General features: G+C 39.7%; 1 protein-coding gene across 2 annotated transcripts in view; it reads right to left on the bottom strand.

The window, feature by feature from the left end:
• PDSS2 (decaprenyl diphosphate synthase subunit 2) overlaps nt 1–24,685 on the bottom strand; it is a 305,156-nt gene that overhangs the window by 112,858 nt on the left and 167,613 nt on the right. For both annotated transcript variants that reach the window (XM_023205943.3, XM_023205945.2), the window contains exon 3: nt 11,251–11,449. In XM_023205943.3, the coding sequence (XP_023061711.1) occupies nt 11,251–11,449 (199 nt within the window). The remainder of the gene's footprint in view (nt 1–11,250; nt 11,450–24,685) is intronic.

Genomic DNA, 24,685 nt, shown 5'->3' with positions numbered 1-24,685 from the left:
AATTCATCTTATTTCTAGTATAATTTGCACACACTAATCATTTATTACTTTCACTTTATTTTTTATTTTTTTTTTTTTTGAGACGGAGTCTCGCTCTGTCGCCCAGGCTGGAGTGCAGTGGCCCGATCTCGGCTCACTGCAAGCTCCGCCTCCCGGGTTCACGCCATTCTCCTGCCTCAGCCTCCCGAGTAGCTGGGACTACAGGCGCCCGCCATCTCGCCCGGCTAGTTTTTTGTATTTTTAGTAGAGACGGGGTTTCACCGTGTAGACCAGGATGGTCTCGATCTCCTGACCTCGTGATCCACCCGTCTCGGCCTCCCAAAGTGCTGGGATTACAGGCTTGAGCCACCGCGCCCGGCCTATTACTTTCACTTTAAAGACGGAGGAAGCATGATCAGAAAATGGATACTGTCTCTGTTTAACATGTGACTATAATAGCAAATAAGAAAAAAAAGTACAGAAGCTAATTTTGGGATTCTTAAATAACTTTATGATGCCATTTTGACTTTTCTATTTAATTGATATGGAGACAGTCTCTTTTGCTGTTATACTGTATGACATCCCACTTGCCACCTTCTGCATCCCTTTACCCTAGTCATGCAAATCTACACTTGAGTGGGTTACATGTATAAAAAATATTAACCTTGAGTGTCAAACTAAAGAGCCTAAAAGATATTAAATAATTTCCACAAGTAAAATAGTGCAAGCAAAACCATGAACACTATCATAATAATGCCTATTTTAAATGCATAAGACAGGGAAAAACTTAATACATGTTTTTAGGTTTCAATTTAACATGAATTTGGAAGTAAAATTAATACAACAGATAAGACAAACACAAATAGACAATAGTGTCTTTATTAAACTATATAGATGGTGTAAAAGGAGATTTATATGCATAAATTGAGCATATTTGTACAAACAAAACACTTCATTGTAAACAACATATTTATGCCTTTAGGAAAACAAAGTTAACATAAGGAAATACATCAGCTATGTAAAGAGTACATCTGTGCCACTGGTTATCCAGAAGTATAAATCACTAATGCTTAATAGAACAACCTCCAGAAATGACAACATGACAATGCTCTTGGGTGTTTAGACAAGATACAGGCTGACTCACAGTCTCCAATCTGATATATAGCAATAGGTCCATTAAATTAAAATGACTGCAAAGAAAAAAAAAAAACATGATAAATTCCATTCTTTAAATACTAGGCTTATCATTATATATGTAAAGTAAAAGACTGTTTTCAAAAACAAGATGACAGGTAGTAATCCACACAGTCTTATTTGCACTGTGGCTTAATCCTAAATACAAACCCAGTCTAAATAAATACAAAGACCAGAGGAAGCCTGTTAATGGCCAGCTAGATTTCGAAATTATAGTACTTCTCCATTTCATGATTTCCTTTGCAATTAGTCAGCATGTCTCACTGATAGCTTGCTGCTCAAACACTAGAATTTTAGATTCTGGCATGACTGCATCACTACAGCATCCAGTGATGTTCTACATGGACACAATATAGAGCAACTTATCCCAATGGAATCAGGAAATGTATGATTTAAAAAGAGGCATTCTGAGGTCTTTTAGTCCAGGTCTTTATACAGTGAAGTACTAAAATAAAAAGTTGCCCTTATGTTCCATAACTGAAAATGAATGAAAACCCAAGCATTAATTTTTAAATTCACTCTTGAATTAAAAATCTTGTTAATCTGCATTTATGTGACTACAGCTATAATGATAAGAAGACAATTACCAGAGGATTAATAAGCCAATTTCTATACTTGGAGATATTTAAAAATCTAAGTGTTACCTACGGCAATTACCTTGAAGACCCCTAATATCTTCAGGGAAAAGCCAAAGGGAAAATAACTGACTCTGCTAATTTTACCCTTGGCAATTATAAACAGCTCTGAATTTCATTTGACTGCAGAACCCTTCATCTAATGGCTGCCCCATGAGAAGTACAGAGATAAACACATCATATAGAAATTCAGACAAGAATCGAGTAGCACAAGACAATGACAAATTGGTAGAATGAATAAGTCATAAAAAATTAAAGTTGCTACAAATATGCCAACTTTAATTACCAAGTTAAATATACACCCTCAAAGAAAAAGCAGGCTGTCACTGTGAAAAAACAGTGACATATTATAAACAGAAATTCTGTATTAAGTTTTGCCTGTTTCCTCTTGCTGTGGTACCTATTTATGTTGCTATTGTTGACAAATTTTCTTTCTTATAAAAGAAAACTAAAACATCATTAAATAGAATCTAACTTTACCAAGACATTAACCATATGTAGAGATAAGAAAACTTGGCCGGACGTGGTGGCTTACGCCTGTAATCCTAGCACCTTGGGAGGCTGAGGTGGGTGGATCACCTGAGGTTAGGAGTTCAAGACCAGCCTGCCCAACATGGCAAAACCCCATCTACTAAAAATACAAAAAATTAGCCGGGTGTGGTGGTGGGCACCTGTAATCCCAGCTACTTGGGAGGCTGAGGCAGGAGAATCACTTGAACCCAAGAGGCGGAGGTTGCAGTGAGCCAAGATCGTGCCACTGCACTCCAGCCTGGGTGACAGGAGCAAAACTCTGTCTCAAAAAAAAAAAAAAAAAAAAAGTTTTAATACAATACTACTCCAAAGAAATATTTATTGCCACCTCCTCCTTCCAAAAAACCCATAGTTACTATAATACTTAATCAACTTCAGCTTCTGGGAGCTCATTTGATAAAATAAGTCCTCTTCTGAGATATAACTTCCCTTTCCTTAAATTATTCTGATGAAAATATTGCCAAGTATTTAAATGAAAGAAACTGGCTCTGAATATGGGAGATTTGCTTTATCAAAGGGAATTCCTGACTTTCAAGAACTTTAGTAATTCACAGTCTCCTCAGTTTAAAATACTGTTCACCTGATTTGAAAATCATCTATTATGATTAAAAGAGAGATACTAAAAGCCTTGATTTGAAGATCAATTACAGACCCTGGGCATGGTTCTTAAGGTCTTTCACAAAAAGTGAACCCCTAAGGCTTATTTTTTTTTTTTTTTTTTTTGAAATTGACCTGGTAGAGCCTTCAATGACCCTTTGAAGAACAAGGTGCAAAAGATTCACATTTGATATTAACAGGAGCGCTGCACAGAATAAAGCCTTCAATTCAACATACAACTATCAAATTCAGAAAAAAAACATACCATAGCCTAAAAAGGAAAAAATTCCTCATCAGAGAAAGGTTGATAAAATGCAAATTTAAAGGTGTAAACCTGTGTAGAGACCATGAAGGCATGGGGCTCACTGAAGGGGAAGGAAATGCCAGATCATTCTTATTTCAAGAAGCTTCAGGCTGAATAGTTGCTTGGATATGCTAAGTTTTTCTTTTTCTTTTTGTAAATCAAGTAGTGCTACTGAAATCCAGTGCCTAATGGAGCAGATGGTGGAGGTCTTAGACTCTGGAACATTTATAGTGATGCTTCTGAATGCAAAACACCAAGAGTGGATTTCACAGGCTGTGAATCTGATTTGATTTTGATGAGAGTAAAGCTTCCATTTTCACTGTACTTGAACCATATTGGAAAAAAGCATGTGTGACTGACACAAGCTAGCTAAGAAAAAGGAACACGTTAAATACCAGTCCCATAAAGGGAAGCAGTTTAAACAAGTGATTATTTGTTTGTATCGTTTAACATGATTATGTTACCACCATTTTAACCTTATGTAAGATTTCATCAGAATAGTTCAAAGTTAAAACAAATGATTACAGAAAACAAATAGAAATTTGTCTAAAGGCAATGAGTCTCGGTTTTCTAAGATGGGGACTATACCGAGGCAAATTACCAAAATGTGGACCTAGGTACTATCAAGCAATAGGTTCAGAATATCTTCTCCCCTCAGCTTTGTAGGTCTAACCCATGAACGGCCAGCCTGTGAAGCTAGAGCTGGTCATGTGCAGCTCAAGGTGTCCAGACACTATGTCTGACCTGCACTTTATGAGGCCTCTTTCTTCTCCAAACAAGGGCTAAGTTTTATCACAGACCACTGCAAATATGGTGAAAAGGAAAGATGGATGATACAGTCCGTGAGTCCCAGGGGCAAAGAACCACTCACCTTCTGTTAACATGTGAATTCCAGTGAAGGAGAGAATTTAGTGGGACCCATGGAAGTATACTATATGCATAAAGGAGAGAGAAATTTGACACAAAATAAAACAGAATTGGAGAGAGACAACAGATTCTCCCTCTCTCTCTCTCCTTTTTTTTTTGAGACGGGCTCTATTGCCCAGGCTAGAGAAACAGTGGTGCATTCATAGCTCAATGCAGCCTCCAACTCCTAGGCTCAAGCAATCCTACCACCTCAGCCTGCTAAGTAGCTAGGACTAACGGCATGCACCACCATGCCTGCCTTTTTTTTTTTTTTCCCCTGTAGAGACAGGGTCTTGCTATGTTGCCCAGGCTGATCTCCAACTCCTGGGCTCCAGCTATCCTCCCACCTCCATCTCCCAAAGTACTGGGATGATACGTGTCAGTCACCATGCCTGACCAAGATTCTCTAATAGTCTGCTTAATAGGATCAATTCATTTTTTACTTTAGCTTTTTAAAAAATATGAATATAAATTAGATATTAAAGGTACCATACTACTTTCTCCCTTAAATTCAGCAGGTCTACCTCATATGTGCTAGCCAAAAATGCAAACACATGATGAGAAGGTAGGGCAGAATGTTACTTGTCGTCTAGTATCTGTTATCTGTATCTTCCAGATTTTTGGCTGGATCCATGATGATCTACAATAAAAATTACATTTTCTAGCTTCCCTTACAGCTAGGTATGGCTATATAATTAAATTCTGGTCAACAGGATGTAAGCAGAAAAATCTCATATAACTTATGAGAAAGGTCTTTAAAGTGTGAATACTATATAATTTATCAAGCAAACTGGGACACAAAGGTAAAAAGCGCTGAAACAACTAAAATTTTATACTTTTTGAAATATGTATTTATTAACAAACAGCTTATTTTATTAGATTGGTGGACTCAACTGGTTCTATTCAAAAACTATTTTCAAAAATAAAAGTTCAAAAGCAATAAAGATAACATACATGCGCATACAATAAAACAATAATTTCTTTATACTGATTATCTGAATATTTAAAAATAATGAGAAGAATTATTATTGATGTATATTTCCATGGTTTAATCCATTTCTTAGCCATATCTATCTCTAATATGGTGTCATTGGCATTTTTCTGAAGAATGTGTTCATTAAAATATGGTATTTAAAAATAAACCTGCCCGCAATATCCTTCACAGTTACAGTTTATAGTTAATTAGTTTGGAATTATTGATACTTTCAATTATGGAGAAAATTCTCTTTCTACACATTCTAAGTTACCTGATAAGTTCAGAGTAAATTTGCTAAATGGAGGACAGAATTCTAATTTTAAAAATATTGAACAGTATAAATATTTCAGTTCAAATATTTTTAGAGGCACTTTCTTTTTGCTTCCATCAGAGTATCTTACTTTAACAGATCTTTTTTTTTCCAGATGGAGTTTTGCTCTTGTTGCCCAGGCTGGAGTGCAATGGTGCAATCTCAGCTCACTGCAACCTCCGTCTCCTCGGTTCAAGCGATTCTCCTGCCTCAGCCTCCTGAGCAGCTGGGATTACAGGCATGTGCTACCATGCCCTGCTAATTTCAGGGTTTCGCCATGTTGGTCAGGCTGGTCTCAAACTCCCGACCTCAGGTGATCTGCCCGCCTCGGCCCCCCAAAGTGCTGGGATTATAGGCGTGAGCCACTGCTCCCGGCCTACCAAATATTTTTATAAGACAAAACTTGTCAAATAAGTTGTCTCTATGATTCTTTTCAATGTTTTGCCAAATTTAGATGCTGCAAAATCTAGGCCTTCTCAATCTCATTTCGTGTGTGTGCGCGCGCGCGCGCAATTTATTCAAAGTAGGAGCACCACCAAGATTCTTCCTACAAGGTGAGACATTTCAAATCGCAACTACAGAACTGAAAATTTTAATCTTGTATATCGTTTGAGTTCTTACTGTCTATATCATTCCTTCTTTGCTTTTGTAGGGAAAAATTCTAATGGAAGCTTTGTTTTGTTTTCATTAATTGTAATTCCCTAAAAGTCTCATGTAGTGTTGTGTTTATTGAATACATGATTTAAGAGTCTCAATTGATATTGAACAAAATGCTGCCAATTATTATTATTATTATTATTATTTTTTTGAGACAGAGTTTCACCCCGTCACCCAGGCTGGAGGTACAGTGGCGTGATCTTGGCTCACTGAAACCTCCAACTTCTGGGTTCAACTGATTCTCGTGCCTCAGACTCCTGAGTAGCTGGAATTACAGGCATGCACCACCACACCTGGCTAATTTTTGTATTTTCAGTAGAAACAGGGTTTCACTGTGTTGGCCAGGCTGGTCTCAAACTCCTGACCTCAAGGGATCCGCCTGCCTTGGCCTCCCAAAGTGCTGGAAATACAGGCGTGAGCCACCGCACCCAAATGCCACCAAACTTTTGATGACCCATTTAGAATAAAGTTCAATACCACTGTTGGGGGCACAGACTGATTTATAAAGACTTCTAAAATCTGATCAATGACAGACAGTAAAGAGAAAAGGCACATACTGCTCTGTTGAAGTGTATATATATATATATATTTTTGAGACAGAGTTTCGCTCCTATTGCCCAGGCTAGAGTGCAATGGCGCGATCTCGGCTCACTGCTACCTCCACCACCCAGGTTCAAGTGATTCTCATGCCTCAGCCTCCCAAGTAGCTGGGATTACACACATGTGCCACCATGCTCGGCTAATGTTTTTTGCATTTTTAGTAGAGACGGGATTTCACCATCTTGGTCAGACTGGTCTCGAACTCCTGGTCAGACTGGTCTCGAACTCCTGATCTCAGGTGATCCACCCGCCTCGGCCTCCCAAAGTGCTGGGATTACAGGCATGAGCCACAGCGCCAGGCCTGAAGTGTATTTTTCATCTGACATCAGCTACAACTCCGAAATCTTACAGTTCAGTGACTGTGACTATTCAGATATTTATAAATTTTGATGTAACAATAGCTTCTACTAAAATAGAAGACTTTTGGTAATTGTTTAGATGTAATAATCAATTGTGTGCCACAACCAATGCCAACTACTCCACAGGTTGCTTAATGTAGTAAAAAAACATTGTTTTTACCACAACACCGTGCTTCACCAAAATTTGCACTTCTATTGTTACTAGAAACTAATAATTTTATTTTCTATATTGAACTTTTATTTATTTATTTTTTGAGACAGAGTCTCACTCTGTCGCTGAGGCTGGAGTGCAGTGGCACAATCTCGGCTCACTGTAAGCTCTGCCTCCCGGGTTCACGCCATTCTCCTGCCTCAGCCTCCCAAGTAGCTGGGACTACAGGTGCCCGCCACCATGCCCAGCTAATTTTTTGTATTTTTAGTAGAGATGGGGTTTCACCATGTTAGCCAGGACGGTCTACAGCTTGTGATCTCGTGATCCGCCTGCGTCGGCCTCCCAAAGTGCAGGGATTACAGGCTTGAGCCACCGCGCCCGGTCTTTCTATATTGAACTTTTAAACTGAACTTCCAATCTCACTTATAAAGGCTTTCTGTTTATTTAACAGAATACACTTCCAAAAGCTTTACCTTAATCCCATGAATGAATGGAAAGAAAAAAATAAAACCATTTGTAGAACTAACTTAAATGATGTACTTATTTGAAATACCTGATGACACTGAACTAAAACTGGAATTATTTAACTGCTTTCATAGTTCTTCTGACAATGAAACAAAAGAACTATTGCTTCCTTTTTCCTATATACACATAAACAGTTGTAGTCGATAATTAGTGAAATCACTTAGAATAGTCATTTCTCGGGCCGGGCGCGGTGGCTCAAGCCTGTAATCCCAGCACTTTGGGAGGCCGAGACGGGTGGATCACGAGGTCAGGAGATCGAGACCATCCTGGCTAACATGGTGAAACCCCGTCTCTACTAAAAAATACAAAAAACTAGCCGGGTGAGGTGGCGGGCGCCTGTAGTCCCAGCTACTCGGGAGGCTGAGGCAGGAGAATGGCATAAACCCGGGAGGCAGAGCTTGCAGTGAGCTGAGATCCGGCCACTGCACTCCAGCCTGGGCGACAGAGCGAGACTCCGTCTCAAAAAAAAAAAAAAAAAAAAAAAAAAGAATAGTCATTTCTCTAAATATAAGTTGTGTTGCAGAATGGTATGGATATATACCTTCTGCAGCTGCATAAAGTAAATCCTGATACTTCTTCAACAGACTTTACTCTTCTTGTTTTCATGTGGTCAGTGATACCACTATAGCCTCCACAGTGGTTAGTAAATGTCAACAAACATTTTTTTCAAGTTATTAATATACATTTCTTATTAACTTTCTTAAGAAAAAAAATCAATACTTAAAAAACGAAACACATACTTTTATTTTTTCAGTTTACTGCTGCCAAAAAGATTTACTGCAAAAACTAAGTGTTGCCAAGCAATAAAATAGTTATAGATTTACACTGTACAAGCAAGTGTGCTCAGTCTACGCTATACTTGCTCCCTAGCAGAGCTGATCAGCCTTGATTTCCCATATATATTTTACAGACACCCAAACCTATAATTTACTGTTTCCCACTGAACTTATCAACTGGTACCTGGTGGCTTTGTGAGTCTTGCAGGTCACGCATGGGCTACAGTACAATTGGGTGACACACTACACAGCCAGCTGAGGCAGCAGCATCAAAACTTCTCCCACCGCCTGATACAGGAAAGAGTTAGCTGCCCCTAGACATTTGTGTCTGAGTGCACTTTACTGTATTAGCAATTGCCCTGCATTCTGTCCTTGATTGGGAAGTGTTAGTTGTGCCTGAAAGGGTTGGGAAAAGAGATATTATTTCTGGTATCTTTCAGATTTCCTAACAACTTAAAATGAAGCTGGGCACAGTGGCTCATGCCTGTAATCCCAGCACTTTGGGAGGCCAACACAGGAGGATTTCTTGAGCCCAGGAGTTCAAGACCAGCCTGGGCAACATGGTGAAAGGCAAAAACCCATCTATGAAAAAAAAATACAAAAAATTAGCCGGGTGTGGTTGTATGCACCTGTGGTCCCAGCTACTTGGGACACTGAGGTAGGAGGATTGCTTTAATCAGGGAGGGTGAGGCTACAGTGATCGCACCACTGCACTCCAGCCTAGGTGACAGAGTAAGACCCTGTTTCAAAAAAGAAAAAAAAGGAAAAAAGGACAACTGATAATGAGAACTCTCTCCACTGTGTAAGGGTCTCACAATACTATTATATTACACTACACAAAAACAAACACAGAGGCTGGAAGTACCAAGTGGGGATCTACCAAACTCATCCCAACTTATTCTAATATAATTATTAATAATAATTCTCTGTTAAAAAATGAAAAATCCAGGACAAATGCTAAATCAGATGAGATCCCAGGATAGCTGGCTTACACTGGGACTCTGCTTTAGCAAACTAGGATGTACACTGATCCAACCTTCAAGGGAAGGAGACCTGCCCTTTTATGTCCTTCCTCCTTCTATTGACTGGAGGGAGGCCATAATGGCAACTGCCTCAGGCCATGATGTGGTAAGACAAGGATGGCAGAACCGTAAGATAGAAGGAGTCTGGATCCCTGACTTTGCAGAATCACTATACCAACTTTTGACTGCCTACTCCTAGGTGATTTTACATGAGAAAAAAAAATAAATTCCGATCTTATAGGGCACTGTTACCTTATAATCAAACCTAATCCTAACTGGTATAACAAGAAATACCTCTATAACCCTTCCAGAAAGCAGGTTGGCAATATGTATCAAGAATACTAAAAATGTGGCTAGGTGTGGTGGCCTTAATCCTTGTGGTGGCTGGGATTAATCTCATACCTTAATCCCAGCACTTTGAGAGGCTGAGGTGGGAGGATCATTTGAGGCCAGGAGTTCAAGACAAGCCTGGAAAACACAGTGAGACTCTGTCTCCACAAAAAATTTTTAAAACTTAGCCAGGCATAGTGGTGCCTGTAGCTACTCAGGAGGCTAAGGTAAGAGATGGCTTGAGCCCAGGAGTTTGAGGCTGAAGTAAGCTATGATTATGCTACTGCACTTTATTTTTTTATTTTTATTTTTTATTTTTTTTGAGACGGAGTCTTACTCTGTTGCCCAGGCTGGAGTGCGGTGGCGCGATCTCAGCTCACTGCAACCTCCCAGGCTGGAGTGCAGTGGCTCAATCTCGGCTCACTGCAACCTCTACCTCCCGGGTTCAAGAGATTCTCCTGCTTCAGCCTCCCGAGTAGCTGGGATTACAGGCGTGCGCTACCACGCCCAGCTCATTTTTTATTTTTAGTAGAGATGAGGTTTCACCATGTTGGCCAGGCTGGTCTCCAACTCCTGACCTCAGGTGATCCACCCTCCTTGGCCTCCCAAAGTGCTGGGATTATGGGAGTGAGCCACCACACCCGGCCTTTAGCCTGGGTGATAGAGTAAGACCATGTCTCTATAACAAAAGGAAAAAACAAAACAAAAACACTAAAAATGATTAGCCCTTTGAACCACTTCTAGGTCTTTATCTTAAAGAAATAATCTGGAATAGGGAAAATTGATACGCAAAGATCTTTACTGAAGATCTACTTATGATAGTAAAAATAAGAAGCAACCTCAATGTCCAACAATGAGGAATTTGTTAAATAAGAGGTATTATATCTAAGTGACTGGATATTATAAAAAAAGTTATAACCATGGGAACATGCTCACATCATAATATTAAGTAAGAAAAAATAGGCAGGATTAAAAAAACCTTATACATAGCAAGTTCTCATATGTATTAGAAAAAAATTTACATATATAAAGGCATTAATGAACAACAAAAAAAGACTACAAGGAAATACATGAAGATATAAACCAGCAGTGATTATCTCTGGATAGTGGGATTATAGGTAATATTTACTTATATTTTCTTTGACGATTTAGCCCTGTTCTATAATTAATAATTTCATCCATAATCAGAAAAAAAAATTACTTTCAAAACTCGTTCCTAGCATTTACACTTTGCCTGGTACTAACACTGCCATCATCATGTTCATCACAGTTTTACTGTTTACTGAGTATGTACATGAGGGGAGTTGGCGCAGGAGGACACACAGACCTGCGGCTCCAGCAGCCAACTAATTGCTGCCTGAAGCCATTCAGGTACAACCAAACCCTGCCCATTTTTACCTTGGTGTTCTGTAGCAGAGCAAGTCCATTGCAGGCATTTGCTAGAAGAAAGTCTCCACTCAGGATAGCAATTTTATTTCCAAATTGCATGTCTTTCAGTGGACCATCAGATGATTGCAATTCATTTAAATTTACTATCCCACGATGTACAAGGAGAGCAGTATGAATAAGCTCTGTGATCTCTGCCAAACTTCTTTGACTAAAACATAAAGGTAAGATTTGTTAGAGTATCAAGAATACCATTTTATCATTAATGTCTGATTTCAGTTTTCAACAATAAAATATTCCATAGGTTGCCACCCACTTTTTTTTGGAGGGGGGGGATTATATCTTTCTAATGAAGCTTTAAATAGAGGCCTCTCTACTGAGCAGTTTGGGATCTGTAAGAAGATCTTGACACCTTCCTTCTCTGTAATACTCCTCACTCTTCCCCACAAGTCACTAGGATATCCCAGATAGAAGTTGGCCAGTGGAGGGCCACCCTCCACAGCTCCATTTAGATATTATGCTCTCAGTATACTTTCTTCATGCTCATAACTTCAAGATTTCTGAGACTCCTTAGTAGTGTCTAATGGAATTCCAATTTAAGTGAGAATATAATCTGTGCCAGATACTAGTCTAAGGGCATTATGTACATTCTCTCTCACTCTCTTTTTTTTTTGATGGGGTCTCACGCTGTCACCCAGGTTTGAGTGCAGTGGTGCAATCTCAGCTCACTGTAACTTCCACCTCCCAGGCTCAAATAATCTTCCCACTTCAGCCTCCCGAGTAGCTGGAACTACTTGGTGTGTGACACCAAGCCTGGTTAACTTTTGTATTTTTGGTAGAGACAGGGATTTGCCATGTTGCCTAGGCTGGTCTTGAACTCCTGAGCTCAGGTGATCTACCTGCCTCGGACTCCAAAGTGCGGGGATAAAAGGTGTGAGACACTGCTCCTAGCCACATTATCTCAATCATAAATGCAAAGCTATGGGGTTTACAGAGATGAATACAATATGGTTTCGTCCTGCAAGGACTTTTTAACTTTCAGAATAAGAATGAAGACAAAAACCTACAGTAGCAAATAATATAGAGAAGGCCCCTGAGGAGCTTATAGCATAGAACTGTATTACATGGCAATTTCAGCAGATGTTTGTTCCTTTTTTATATTTTTCTGTAGTTTGTATATTTTGTACCACGATAAAAGTATTACTTTTATATTCAGAAAAAAAAATCAACAGGTAATTACTAAAAATTTAAACATTATCACAACTTCATGATAGGTATTATTAACCTCTTTTAATGGGTGAAAAAATTGTGCACACAAGTAAAATGACTTTCCCAAGAGTACACCGTAATGTGGATCTGAAAATCTGTTGGTATCTGCTACAAATGGCCCCATGTGAGTCACGTCTTTTGGTTTCTAAGATCCTGCATGATCCCCTTCCACGCCTGGCCATGTGACTTGCTTTGGCCAATAGGACATCAACAAACAGTACACAAGGAAGCCTGATAAGTGCCTATGCAACTGATAAGCTTTTCTTAGTCACAGGAATTGCATGACCCCAAGCAGAAGAACCCTCAGGTCAATCCACACAATGGTAGTGTGCTTCAAGTGGCTAAATTGTATGGGTGATTTGCTATGTAGCAACAGATATCTGAAACAGAAATGGTATATCTAGAAGTGGAGTGTTTGCTTTGAGTCAGAAAAATGAGACTGGGAGGCAAAGGCTTAAGGAATGGCAAACTCTTAGTGGAAGCTGGAAAGCTACTCAGCTACAAGTATAAACTACATCTTACTAGAAAGGGAAAATAGGCCAGGTGCAGTGGCTCATGCCTGTAATCCCAGCACTTTGGGAGGTCCAGGTGGTAGGACTGCTTGAGGCCAGGAGTTCAACATCAGTCCAGGCAACATAGTGAGACCCCATCTCTACAAAAATTTTAAAAATAAAAATTAGCTGGGTGAGGGGGTGCACGCCTGTAGTCCCAGTTACTTGGGAGGCTGAGGTGGGACAATCACCTGAGCTCAGGATTTCAAAGTTACAGTGAACTGATGGCACTATTGTACTCTAGCCTAGGCACAGAGTGAGACTCTATCTCAAAAAAAAAAAAAAAAAAGAAAAAGAAAAAAAAAAAAAAAAAGGAAAGAAAAGAAAAGGAAGCTCAGAAGGCAGAACCAAGAACAATGGAGAAGAGTGGATTTGAGAATCATTTCCAGGGAACAGAACTGAGACCTAATCAAGAAACATTCCTTGCTCCAAGATAGAGTAGGTAGCCCAGATATGTGCCCAGCTGGATTTCAGAATTGCTATAGATTAGTGACTGCTATGTACCTCCCATTTCTCTCTCTTTTTAATGAAACTGACAACTGTGGTTATCTTCTTTCTGATTCACTATTGCATGTTGGATAGACGGTGGTGTGTGGGTAGGGGGAGGGTAGATGATTTGTTCTTTTATTTCCTAGGTCCCTGATTGAAGAGGGGCTATACCCATGGAACCACATTCATATGGAGACCTAACAGAAATCATGAGATCAGGGACTCTGAGCTTGATGTCATAAAATGGATGAGACTGGGGTCTTGGGAGTGGTATGTTTTGCATATGGAAGGAATGTGAAACATTGGGGCCAGAGGGCAAACTGTGGCAGAGTGTTACACCAAGTTACACTTATCAGTCATACCCTCTGATATCCAAGCCATGTATAATCTCCTTGATTGATGCTGAGTTTGACCATGTGACTTGTTTGGTCAATGGGACATCAGCAAAAGAGGGACAAACAGGCTTGATTAAGTGTTTTTTGCATTGGGGTTTACCCTCTTGGAATGCTAACCCGAGACTACAAGTTAAGAAACCTAATCTAGCCTCTTTGAGAATGAAAGGCAACATGGAGAAAGGCCCAGCTGTCCTAGTCAAGCTCAGCCCCCTGCACATTTACCAGGTAAACACAGCCACATAAATAAATACAGGACAAACCGGCAAAGGAACAGTCCAGCCAAACAACAGAATTATGAGAAATAAGTTGGTTACTGTTTTAAGCCACCAAGGTTTGGAGTAGTTTGTTACACAATAGACAACTAACAGAGACTCCAAACCCCAATCTATTTCTACTAGATTAGGCTGCCTCCCACATGTGCCCTTGAAAGATTCTATCTTTCCTTTTTTTCTGTAGACCTCATCTGTGTCATAAAAGCTTTAAAAAAGTTTCCTTGAAGACGCTAAATTTGAGAGGGGCCTGGAAAGGCAAGTAAGATTTCCATAGCTGGAGAAAAAGGGCAAAACAAGAGCAGGGCTTGAGAACTCCAGAATAAAAAAGAACACGAATCACGACATAGAGAAGGCCAGAGTAGAAAATGTGACCAAAGGTTGAAGAGATCAGTTTGGCTACAGTAAAGGGACTGTGTGGATAAGTGAGAGATAGGAATTTTGGAGCTTGGTTATAGCAGGTGAAATGGTCTATATTTTATTACACAGGCAATGTTTTGAGATGAAAGGATGATATATATTTTTTAATAATTTAGGAAGAAGATTCCAAAGGTGATACATAGAAAAACCTTAAATAAGTATCTAGGGAAAGTAGGGATATGGGGTGGGGGAGCTATTACAAAGGTCCAAGGAAGATGCAACAAAAGGCCTTGACCTAGGACAACTGCCTTAGACATGGAGAGAAATAAACATAAAATAATCAGGCCAGGTAATCAGGCTCATGCCTGTAATCCTTGCACTTTGGGAGGCCAAGGCGGGTGCATCACCTGAGGTAAGGAGTTCGAAACCAGCCTGGCCAACATGATGAAACCCTGTCTCTACTAAAAATAGAAAAATTAGCCAGGCATGGTGGTGGGTGTCTGACTAATTTTTGGGAGCTACTTGGGAGGCTGAGACAGGAGAATTGCTTGAACCCAGAAGGCGGAGGTTGCAGTGAGCTGAGATTGTGCCACTGCACTCTAGCCTGGATAACAGAGCAAGATTCCATCTCAAAATTGAATGAATAAATAAATAAATATAAAATCATCAAATAATATATGAGAGTCTTCTCTCAAAAAAAACCAGACTGGCTTAACAGTTATAATAATCACATAAAGATACAATTAAAAGAACCAAACAACTTGGCATTATCAAATGCCAAGGAAAATCTCATGTCTAATTGATTTCCTTTGTTAAAAAAAATTAAGAGACTATGTAAAGATGACCCAGTAGACATATTGTACTTGATTACAAATTTGGGGAGTAGAGAAAGGAAATTAATCAGTGAGTCAAACAGTATCTAAGAGTAAATTCATGGTTTAGATTAAAATCTCATTATATCCCAAAGAAAATCACTAAGAATGGAGGCTTAAAAGACAGTTGAAAAGTTAACAGAAGACATTTTTTAAAAATAGAACATTTAAAATTACCTTTTAAAAAATGACTAAAAGAAAGGAATAAAATTATATTTTATTACTACCCTGCAAATGATTTCTAGTTTATAAAACCATTCACTGAAAAAAGTCCATATTGTCACATCTCACAAAAATCACATAATGAGATTATGGGAAAGCATAAAAGTAAAAAGGGTTAAGCATTTGGACAAGTTTTTCATGCAGTTCAGCTTATGAAAGAAAGTAGTAACCAGGTAAGCAAAAAGTGGTGTTTTGGATTACTCAAAGGATGAAAATGAATGATTTTGACATCTATAGTCATAAAACAGCATTCATTAAATAAATAGCAACTTTTAAATGCCACATGGCCAGAAACAACAAAAACAATGGCATGCAATAATAAAAGTGAAAGCCCATCATTTTTACAGTGTCTGCCATTTAAAAAAACCTTTCATTTATATGATCTACTTGTGATTCTAATTACAGAGGTCTGCAGAGGTTAAATACTTGATCAAGAACACTGAGTTTATAACAGGCAAAGCTGGAACTCAGAGTCAACTTATCCTAGTAACAAATGACAATTTAAAATGTTTAGCTGGGCACAGTGGCTCATGCCTGTAATCCCAGCACTTTGGGAGGCTGAGGCAGGAGCCTCAGGAGTTTGAGAGCAGCCTGGCCAACATGGTGAAACCCCGTCTCTACTAAAAATACAAAAATTAGCTGCACATGGTAGCGCATGCCTGTAATCCCAGCTACTTGGAGGCTGAGGCAGGAGAATCGTTTGAACTGGGGAGGCGGAGGTTGCAGTGAGCCAAGATCACACCACTGCACTCCAGCCTGGGCAACAGAGTGAGACTCTGTCTCAAAATAAAAATAAAAATAAAATAAAATGTTTATTTACCTAAGGAATAGTAGCTGGTTGGGGAGGGGGAATAAGCTGAAGTTACCAATGTTACCATCACAATATATGCCACAAATTTGTCCAATTTTTATTCCTAGTTTTGAAGCAACAGGGAAGGGAATGTTGCTAGGAAAAAAGTATATTAAGAACAGGCTTAATTCTTTTTGTTTACAGTAACTGGGGAAGGGCAAGTTGTTTGAATTCATCAGAATGAAATCAATAGTTTTAGCCTAATCAGGAATCTGCATAACAGTTCTACTTCTGCTTATTACATAAGACAATTCATGGGCAAATCCCTTAAACTCAGACCCTTGGTCTTCTTGTCCCTGAAAGGAGGGGGACTGGAGAAACACATCCCTTCCAGTCCCCAAATTATAAGATTCAGGGATTTTTAAAAAAGAGTTACCTAAACTGGCAATTAATAGTTAAAAAGATTTAAAAAATACCTACTTTTCTATAGGAAATAGGAGAGAAATGACTAGTCTTTAAATCTATCCTGTAATTTCACTATCTAGTACTGTGCTCTCAGATTCTAAGATTTTATCACCAGATAAGTAACTCTGGATCATATTTTGCAAGAGTCCAATTTAGTATATGTCAGAGAAGCGGTGACAGTATGAAAAAATTTGAGAAAATTTTCTTCTGGTGATCTTATTCCTATTTTAGTTACCCAAAGCAATCTATTAAACTTTCAATGCACTGGATTTTTAAAAAATTATCTTAAATAAAAATCTTCATGCCAATTTATGTACATATATTTCAGTACTCTTGAATACTTCTCATGCTCTTTTTTTTTTTTTTTTTTGAGACGGAGTCTCTCTCTGTCGCCCAGACTGGAGTGCAGTAACGTGATCTCGGCACACTGCAACCTTTGCCTCCCAGAATCAAGTGATTCTCGTGCATCAGCCTCCTGAGTAGCTGGGATTACAGGCGTGTGCCATGATGTCCAGCTAAGTTTTTTGTATTTTTAGTAGAGACAGGGTTTCACCACGTTGGCCAGGCTGGTCTTGAACTAATGACCTTAAGTGATCCACCCACCTCGGCCTCCCAAAGTGCTGGGATTACAGGCCCGAGCCACCACGCCGGGCCCTGATGCTAACTCTTGATTAGAAAATAGTCACAAATAAATACAACTTATGTTAAGTAATCAGAGTAAGAAAGTAATTACCATATTGAAAGATTAATCAATGTTTTTATAAGATTTTTCATCAAATCACTTTCTTTCCATTATATGTTAAAAAAACTTCATCTGCTTTTGATCTGTCCATTTTCCTCCAAAGCTTCTCAAATTTTTTTAGCATCCTAAGCTTCAGAAATCAGGGTGGCAGACATTGCTATTAATATGTGCCTATCCATTCTTTCCTGTGTTTGCACCACTGCACTCCAGCCTGGGCAACAGAGACCCCGTCTCAAAAAACAAACAAACAAAAAACCCAAATTGTTACTTATAATAACTTGAACTCTCTTCAAATGTTTTGCATTTAAGTTGATGTCAAAATAGAAGAGTTAATTGTGTTTTGCCACACAGACAAGGGAGATAAAAGACGATGGAGCCTGCTTTCTCTCTATCTTCCTTCCCTCCCTTTATTCTTTTTGAGAGGTTAAAAAAATTCAGAAAAGTACATACCCTTGAGTACATTTGGAGTGGCAATGGTCTTCACTTAAAAAACTTACCACCTCATGATCCCCTTCAGCTAGATGTGATCATGTGACACAGTCTGGCCAATTAAATGTAAGCACTAGTCTACCAGGTGGGGTTTCTGAGAAATCTACTGAGTTCCTGATATAAGGGAACAGATTCAGTTGGTGTATACCTTTGACATTTTGGGCTTACGTATGTTCCCTGTCTGGAATATGGCCCAGCTGCCTGGGGGCACAGTAGAGACTTAACGATCCTAAAGAGGGCTCCCAACCCTCTAAACCTCCTAAAGAGGGTTGGGGGCCCTCCTAAAGGTTTAACCCTCTTTAAGCATGGTAGAGCAAAAAGAACTTTGAGCCCCTACTGACTTCTTTGAGGGCTGCATCAGCTCTGATGTGTCCACCTCTAGACTTCTTGTTATCTGAGATAAACACTGCATTCTTTCAAGCCACTGTTTGTTACAGTCTTGTTGTAAGTCTTGTTAGAGTCTTGTTATATGCAGCCAAATACATTCTTAAAAGATATAGTCAATAAAAATTGTGACAATAAAAATAATAGACATCTCATGTTCATAAGTCTGCACTCTGGTTTCATTCACCTAACATTCTCTCTCAGAGACAGTCCTGTATCATTCAGAAGTAGAGGATCTCCTTTTACTATTTAACATCTCTGCTGAGGTTCACTGTATGAAAGTACCATACAACTTTTGGGGCTAAAGGATTTGTGATCAATATATTTTTATTTTTGTTTAAAGACTTTTTAATAATCAGCCCATATGTAACTTCTTTAACTTTCCCAGAATTAACTCTTTCTTCTGTGTGTGAAAGCCTTTGAATATAGCTCAGTCATGTATCAAATTGGACTGTAATTATTTCTTTAGCTTTCTCTCACCCCGCCACCCCCTTCCCTCACTATACAGTAAATTATACTACTCTACTTCCCTGGGCTGCCTATAAATATTTGTTAAATAAACAGCTCTTTACTTAGCAATTAATTTTATTTATTTATTTATTTATTTATTTATTTATTTATTTATTTATTTATTTTTAATTTCTTTTTTTTTTTGAGACAGGGTCTCGCTCTGTCACCCAGGCTGGAGTGTAGTGGTGTGACCTAAACTCACTGAAACCCCTACCCCCTGGGTTCAAGAAATTCTCCTGCCTCAGCCTCCCTAGTATGTAGGATTACAGGCATGTGCCACCATGCCCGGCTAATTTTCGTATTTTTAGTAGAGACGGGGTTTTGCGATGTTGGCCAGGCTGGTCTCGAACCCCTGATCTCAGGTGATCTGCCTGCCTCGGCCTCCCAAAGTGCTAGGATTAGAGGTGTGAGCCACCGCACCCAGCCGCCATTAATTTTTAAAGGCTATAGGGCATCGCTATCATTCTTAGTTTCAAAAGGAAAGGAATGACAAACTAAAAAGTAGGGTTTATAGAATCAGAGTTGGAAGTGACCCCAGAGGTCAGTTAGTCTCTATGTATCCCCCTACAGGGATTAGTGATAATTACTTCACAGGAGCCATGTCAGCTGATGAACAGTTTTTATTTTTAGAAACAGGGTCTCAGCCCAGGCTGGAGTACAGTGGCGTCACCACGGCTCCCTTTAACCTCAAACTCCCAGGCTCAAGTGATCCTCCTGTCTCAGCTTTCTGAGTAGCCAGGACTACAGGCACATACCCCCATACTTGGCTGCTTTTTTAAAAATTATTTTTTTGGGCCAGGCGCGGTGGCTCATGCCTGTAATCCCAGCACTTTGGGGGGCCAAGGCGGGTGGATCACGAAGTCAGGAGATAGAGGCCATCCTGGCTAACACGGTGAAACCTCGTCTCTACTAAAAAAAAAAAATACAAAAATTTAGCTGGGCGTGGTGGCAGGTGCCTGTAGTCCCAGCTACTCAGGAGGCTGAGGTAGGAGAATGGCGTGAACCTAGGAGGGGGAGTCTGCAGTGAGCTGAGATCCTGCCACTGCACTTCTGCCTGGGCAACAGAACAAGATTCCTTCTCAAAAAAAAAAAAAAAAATTTTTTTTTTGTAGAGACAGGGGTCTCCCTATGTTGCCCAGGCTGGTCTCGAACTCCTAAGCTGAAGCAATCCTTCCACCTCAGCCTCCCAAAGTTCTAGGAAAATAGCTGTGAGCCATCGCACCCAGACTGATCAACAGTTTGGCTGGGTGTGGTGGCTCACACCTGTAATCCCAACACTTTAGGAGGCCAAGGCCGGGGGGATTGCTTCGCCCAGGAGTTCAAGATCAGCCTGGGCAACACAGGGAGACCTCATCTCAATGAAAAACGAAACGAAAAAATTAGCCAGGTATGGTGGTGTGTGCCTGTGATTCTAAGCTACTTGGGAGGCTGAGGCAGGAGGACTGCTTGAGCCCAGGAAGTTGAGGCTGTAGTGGGCTCTGTTTGCAACACTGCACTCCAGCCTGGGCGACAGAGTGAGACCCTGTCTCAAAAAAAAAAAAAAAAAAAAAAAAAGAAAAAAGAAAAAAGAAAAAAACCCCACCAAAACCGTTCCTTATAATAACCTGAAATCTCTTCAAATGTTCTGAATTTAAGTTGATGTTAAAATAGGAGAAGAACTGGCTGGGCGCAGTGGCTCTTGCCTGTAATTCCAGCACTTTAGGAGGCTGAGGTGGGCCGATCACTGGAGGTCTGGAGTTCGAGACCAGCCTGACCAACATGGAGAAACCCTGTCTCTACTAAAAATACAAAACTAGCTGGGCGTCATGTTGCACATCTATGATCCCAGCTACTGGGGAGGCTGAGGCAGGAGAATCGCTTGAACCCGGGAGGCAGAGGTTGTAGTGAGCTGAGATAATGCCATGGCACTCCAGCCTGGGCAACAAGAGTGAAACTCCATCTCAAAAAATAAATACATAAATAAAAATAGGCCAGGAGCGGTGGCTCACGCCTGTAATCCCAGCACTTTGGGAGGCCAAGGCAGGCGAATCACCTGAGATCAGGAGTTCGAGACCAGCCTGACCAACATGGAGAAACCCCATCTCTACTAAAAATACAAAAAAATTAGCTGAGCATGGTGGCGCATGCCTCTAATCTCTTCAACCCGGGAGATGGAGGTTGCAGCCGAGATAGTGCCATTGCACTCCAGCCTGGGCAACAAGAGCAAAACTCTGTCTCAAAAATAAATAAATAAATATAATTAATAAAAATAAAATAAAATAGGAGAATTAATTGTGTTTTGCCATACAGACAAGAGAGATAAAAAGACAATGGAGCCTTCTTTCTCTCTCACTAGCTAGCTTCCTTACCTCTCTTCTTTTTGAGAGGTTAAAAAAATGCAGAAAAGTACAGAGAATAATATTTACATAATCTTCCACTTAGAAATAATAAATATTTACACTTGTCATTTTTAACAGCTTTTAAAAACGCTTTTTTAAAATTTTGGGAATTTTCAAACATACAAAAGTAGAAAATACTGCATCAATAACCTCTGTGGACCCATCACCCAGCTTTAAAAGTTGCTAACTGGCTGGGCGCAGTGGCTCACACCTGTAATCCCAGCACTTTGGGAGGCCCAGGCGGGCGCATCACCTGAAGTCAGGAGTTCGAGACCAGCCTGGCCAACATGGTGAAACCCCGTCTCTACTAAAAATACAAAAATTAGCCCGGCGCAGTGGCACATGCCTGTAATCCCACATACTAGGGAGGCTGAGGCAAGAGAATCGCTTGAACCCGGGAGGTGAAGGTTACAGTGAGCTGAGATCGTGCCATCACACTCCAGCCTGGAGGACAAGAGCAAGACTTTGTCTCCAAAAATAAATAAATAAATAAATACATACATACATACATAAATAAGTTGTTAACCATGGCTAACCTTGTTTTAGCTACACCCTTCATTCCTCTTTCAGACTTTGAAGTAAATGCCAGATATGTCACTTCATCTGAATATTCTTTGAAAATACTATTTTAAAAAGTGCCTAATAGTGATTATGGCTACTACTTACACTAAATTACTTTGAGACAATTACTGTATGTTGAACACTATATAAAAATATTTTTGCAAGAATAACTCAATCAACAGGTTAATAAATAAAATAATATACAACTCACAACAGCTCTCTGAGGTAAGCTTTATTATCTCTTCTGTACAGAAGGCAGCTAGGCTGACAGGCTAAGTACCTTGCCCAAGTTCACACAGCTAGTTAACTGCAAAACTGGACTCAAGCTCAGGACTCTGGTTCTAAAGCCTGGGCTCTCTGCATATCAATAGAAAACTAATAAATATCCCAAACACAACATGTGCAAATTCAAGGTCTTTCTAAAAATATTAAAATGATAGGTGAGAGTCATTCATTTAAAGTCATTTTACTTGAATCCTAAAATTTGTTTTTAAAATTGAAAAACTGATTTTTATGTTCATATGGGTAAATTTGAAAATTACAAAAAAACACAAGTTGGAAAAAATAAAGAGGCCTGCCATTCTAGATTTTAAATCTTACTATAAAGCTACTGCAGTTTAAAAAAGTATAGTATGGCTGGGCGTGGAGGCTCACATCTGTAATCCCAGAACTTTGGGAGGCTGAGGCAGGAGGATCACTTCAGCCTAGGAGTTTGAGACAAGCCTGGGGAACATAATAAGACCCCATCTTGAAGAAGAAGAAGAAAAAAGTATGATAATATCACAGGAACAGACTAATAGATTAGTGAAACGGAATCCAGAGAGAGATTCAAATGCAAATGAATAATTACTTATTTATGACAAAGATAATTCAAATCATTAGGGAAAAGATGGATTATTCTTACAAATGGTATTTGGGCAACTGTCTACCAATTATGAGGAAAAAATGTTAGATCCCTACCTTACATCATAGATAAAAACATATTTAAATGGACTAACCATCTAACTGTGAAAAGCAACACTATAAATTTAGGAAAACATTCTTATGGACATGGGCTAAGAAACTTTTGCAAGACAGAATAGGAACTCAGGAAGCTACAAAGAAAACAAAGGATAGGGGGCTGGCCACAGTGGCTCACGCCTGTAATCCCAGTACTTTGGGAGGCTGAGGTGAGTGGATCACCTGAGGTCAGGAGTTTGAGACCAGTCTGATCAACATGGCGAAACCCCATCTCTACTAAAAAAATACAGAAATTAGCTGATTGTGGTGGCAGGTGCCTGTAATCCCAGCTACTTAGGAGGCTGAGGTGGGAGACTGAACCCAGTAGTCAGAGGTTGCAGTGAGCAGAGATTACGCTATTGCACTCCAACCTGGCCGATCAGCAAAACTTCGTCACCAAAAAAAGAAAAAAAAAAAAAAAAGGATAAATTTGAGGAGTTAAACAAAAAAGTTTAACACTAAAATATACCATAGCTTGGGCGTAGTGGCTCCCGCCTATAATCCCAGCACTTTGGGAGGCCAAGGTGGGCGGATCACTTGAATTCAGGAGTTCGAGACCAGCCTGGCCAACATGGTGAAATCCCACCTCTACTAAAAAAATACGGAAATTAGCTGATTGTGGTGGCAGGTGCCTGTAACCCCAGCTACTCAGGAGGCTGAGGCTGGAGAATCGCTTGAACCTGAGAGGCAGAGGTTGCAGTGAGCCGAGATCGCACTACTGCACTCCAGCCTGGTTGACAGAGGAGACTCCATTTCAAAAAAAAATATAATAAAATATACCATAAAAATAATGAGGCAAATACAGACTTGAAGTACTTGCAATAAATACAATAAACAAAGGGTTTATATTCAAAATATATGTGAAGCTTATCCAAATTAATAAGTTAAAGAAACAATAGCAACATGGGAAAAGATACAAAGAGGTAATTCCAGAAGAAATACAAATGGCCAAAAATTATGTAAAATGATGCTCAACCTCACTAATAATTTAGAAAGGAGTGGCCAGGTACGGTGGCTCACGCCTGTAATCCCAGCACTTTGAGAGGCTGAGGCAGGTGGATCACAAGGTCAAAAGATCGAGACCACCCGGGCCAACATGGTGAAACCCCGTTTCTACTAAAAATAGAAAAAATTAGCTAAGCATGGTGGCGCGTGCCTGTAGTTCCAGGTACTTGGGAGGCTGAGGCAGGAGGATAGCTTGAACCCGGGAGGTGGAGGTTGCAGTGAGCTGAGAATGTGCCACTGCACTCCAGCCTGGTGACAGAGCAAGACTCCGTCTAAAAAAACAAAACAAAACAAAACAAAATAAGGAAAGTATTACAATAACAATGAAATAATATTTTTAGTTCATTAACTTTGCAAAAATGAAAAAGATCAAGAAGATACAGTTTTGGTGAAGGTAGAAATAGGGGTCTCACACTGATGTCGCAAGAGCCAAATAAAGCCCACAGATATACTATTTGGCAAAGAGCATTTCCAAAACAAAATTGAATTAGAAAGCCTTTGGAGCCACACTCCTCAGCTTGCCACAGTTTCCACCACTTCCTTTACCTTTCCTTGACATTTACTTGAACAGCCTGACCCTTGAAGGTTGCCACTCACAGTGAAACTTTCCCTGAATATACTACTGTATTGGACCTTAAGTTGGTACAATCACTTAGAAAAGTATGGTATCTAAAAAAATAAAAAATATGCATACCCC

The sequence above is a fragment of the Piliocolobus tephrosceles genome, chromosome 5, assembly GCF_002776525.5.
Source record: "Piliocolobus tephrosceles isolate RC106 chromosome 5, ASM277652v3, whole genome shotgun sequence".
Classification (NCBI taxonomy): domain Eukaryota; kingdom Metazoa; phylum Chordata; class Mammalia; order Primates; family Cercopithecidae; genus Piliocolobus; species Piliocolobus tephrosceles.
Note: the sequence above shows the minus strand (reverse complement) of the source record. Positions and strands in the feature narration are given on the sequence as shown.